The sequence below is a fragment of the Mandrillus leucophaeus genome, unplaced genomic scaffold (genome assembly GCF_000951045.1).
Source record: "Mandrillus leucophaeus isolate KB7577 unplaced genomic scaffold, Mleu.le_1.0 Scaffold463, whole genome shotgun sequence".
Taxonomy (NCBI): Eukaryota; Metazoa; Chordata; class Mammalia; order Primates; family Cercopithecidae; genus Mandrillus; species Mandrillus leucophaeus.
Window position 1 is genome coordinate 680,050 of NW_012104954.1, and position 3,147 is coordinate 683,196.

The 3,147-nt window shown below is 56.8% G+C and overlaps 1 protein-coding gene across 1 annotated transcript in view; it reads right to left on the reverse strand.

Moving 5' to 3' along the window:
- The window catches only part of MAST1 (microtubule associated serine/threonine kinase 1), a 54,531-nt gene that overhangs the window by 10,920 nt on the left and 40,464 nt on the right, over window positions 1–3,147 (reverse strand). The window contains exons 18-21 of the mRNA XM_011994945.1: window positions 1,832–2,010; window positions 1,507–1,754; window positions 661–867; window positions 224–453 (exon numbers count right to left, since the gene is read on the reverse strand). Coding sequence (XP_011850335.1) covers window positions 224–453; window positions 661–867; window positions 1,507–1,754; window positions 1,832–2,010 — 864 coding nt within the window. The remainder of the gene's footprint in view (window positions 1–223; window positions 454–660; window positions 868–1,506; window positions 1,755–1,831; window positions 2,011–3,147) is intronic.

Here is a 3,147-nt window from a genome sequence, read left to right on the forward strand (position 1 = left end):
GGAGGTTGCAGTGAGCCAAGATTGTGCCACTGCACTCTAGCCTGGCGGCAGAGCAAGACTCCGCCTAAAATAAAAAAGAAAAAGAAAAATAAACAGGTTCAGAGAGGGAAGAGGCATAGAGGGTCACAGAGGTGTCTCACCCAGGCTAACTGGTTTGAGCTGGAGGGGCCTTTTCCCCCCCAGCCTCCACTCTGTGATAGAGACTCCACCCATGAGTACTCACCCAGACAATGTGGTGGACACTATAGACATCCGAGTCACCCATGTAGACACGGATGGCACGCAGTGTGAAGCCATACTTCTTGCCCGAGCGCTGGATGGTTATGGGGGAGCGGAGCCCACTGACAGCTGGTGAGTAGTCCCGGCTGGGTGAGGAGTCCCGTGAGGATGGGTTGGAGGACAGAGATCGTGGAGACATGGGACTAGCAAGGGGTGAGCTTCCATGTGGGTCCACTACAGACATACAACCGTGGTCAGAAATCAGAACCAAGAAGACACACATCTCCCTGTATCTGCTCCTCCCTCCTCCCAAGTGTAAGTGGCAGAGCAGCCTCTCATTGTTCCAGCCTGGAGCCAATCACGGTGGACAGGAAATATGCAGCATTTTCATTGGTCTGTCCTGCCTCAAATGGGGGGGGGGGGGCAGGGGCCCAGCGTTACCTGCAGGAATCATGACAGATAAGGCAGTGGCTGAGGCTGACTTGATGACTTTGCCCCCGGTTCGAGAAGGCCTCTTCTCTACTGCCGCGTCCCCTGACATCTGCTGGTGCCGCGCCCGGCGCAGAACCAGGTCATTGGTAGCCCTTGGGCCTGATGCATCCCCATCCTTCGAGGGTGGGCAGAGGTCACCTGGGCGTGGGCGGTCAGCTGCAACAGAAAGCAGTGTGTTAGGAATCAGTCCAAGGCCGGGGATTTCCCACATGCTGTTTCTCTGCCTGGAATGCTCTTCCCACTTTTTACCCCTGATGTATGGTGAGTTTCATCTGAGCAGGTAACCTGCATCCCGCACTGCTGCTCATATAGAGACATAGTCTGTATCAGACTGTATCACTGACTGACCATGGCATTGGGGTGTTTCTAATGTTAAGAATCTCAAATAGGGCTGGGCACGGTGGCTCACGCCTGTAACCCCAGCACTTTGGTAGGCCAAGGAATGCAGATAACTTAGTTCGCGACCAGCCTGGCCAACATGATGAAACCCCGTCTCTACTAAAAATACAAAAATTAGCCGGGGGTGGCGTCACGCGCCTGTAATCCTAGCTACTTGGGAGGCTAAGATGCGAGAATCACTTGAACTTAGGAGGTGGAGGTTGCAGTGAGCCGAGATCACGCCATTGCACTCCAGCCTGGGTGAGGGAGTGAGACTCTGTCTCAAAAAAAAAAAAAAAAATCCTAAATTAGAATGTGAATAGTACGTGAAGTCTTTCACAAACAGCAACAGGCTCATGGGATGCTCACTATATGACTAGTAGGACATTGGGGAAGGTAGCACGATAGGGCACTCACTGGCCTCGGAGTCCCCGGCGCTGGAGGTGCCTTCCCCTTGAGTCTCCTCTTTGGCGGCCCGTGCATCCAGGGAGCCCGGGGGGTCGGAGCTGGGCCGGGGAGGCCTGCGCAGCCGGGCCTCATCCTCGTCCTCTTGGGGTGCGCTGAAGCGGCTGGGCTCCAGCAGCGCGGAGAAACGGCGACGGGCGCCCAACGGTGGACTGGCCTCTCCCTCCAGGAAACTGGCCTCGGACGCGGAGAATCGCTTGCTGCACGGAGGGGGCGTGGTCAGGGAAGACACGCCCCCTTCAACCCCGCCCCCAAACTCCGCCATTACCCTGCTCACATCTCCGGAGAGCCCCCTCTCCAGGTCTTCTCACGCAGGGTCAGGCCGCCCAGCCCCTCCCGCTTGCCGGCCACCTTCTCCTCGGGGCCCTTGGTGCTCGGCTCCCGCTTGCTGCTCCCTGCAGCCGCTACTGGGGTCTTGGGCTCGTGCTGCGACAGCTGCTCCATGCTGCTATACACCTGTAGGTGGTGGTGGGAGGCAAGTCCAGCCCGGATTCCACCTTCACTCCAGAGCTAATCATCTTCCTGGCAGTGGATCCCCGCAAAGCGCACTCCACCCTCCGAGGCCTGGCTCCGACCAATTGTGCATGGTCCGCCAACCTACAATTCTTCAGTTCAGGCCCCACCCCACAAAGTTAGGCCCTGCGTTTTATTCTAGACTCTGTCCCTAGAATGCCCTGACCAATCTGCTCTCTACACACCCCATCTTCCCAGCAACCCCCTTAATTTATGTCTCCTTCGCCCAGGCTAGACCCTGCACCCCTCTGCAAGTTGCTTCTCAAAGCAAAACCTATGGCTTCTCTGCCTGTTATCAATCAATCAATCAATCAATCAATAAATAAATAAATAAAAGCACCCCTGTTGGGCTTTACCCCGCCTTTGCTGCTGGCCTCATTCCCACGTCCTGACCCCGCCCCGCCCAGACCTAGCCCCGCCCCACCATGGCCTCAATCTGCACAACTGTCCTGATTCCTGTTAGATTCCACTCAATGCCAAAGGCCCGTCCCATAGACTCCCGAAACTGCCTGTCGCGTGGTCTTACCACTTTCCAGACTCCCACCCCATCAATAACTTCCCGCTCCTGAAACCTTGGGCACCAGGGAACCTGTTTCTCACTGTCTCTCCAAGTCCCATCCCTCCCGAGGTCTCGCCCTGTCCCACACTCAGCCTTGGCCCACCTTGCTGAAGCGCGGAGAGCAGGAAGAGAACTGGCGGATTTCCACGGGCTCCTCCTCCGTCGTGTCATCCTCGTCATAGGAGTTCACATGGTGATACCTGTCTGAGCGGGCTGGGGAGCGGGTATGGGCTGTGACTGCGGGTACGTGTTTCCTCCTCATATCACATTCCCGCAGGAGCCCAGTCCTGGTTCAAGCCCGGTTTACAAGTCTTCAGGTCAGGCCACGTCCGTGCCTCATTAGTGTATTTAATTTAGTCTCCACTCCCAGGCTAGGTCCTTGCCCCATTCTCAGTGGCACCGTCTAGCCCCGCCTCCAAAGATGCCACGCCCCCAGATTCCACCTACAGTGCTCTGCACCCTGGCCTCACCCCAGGCCATTCTGAGCGCTAGTACCTCTCTCTAGCTCAGTTACAGGCCCA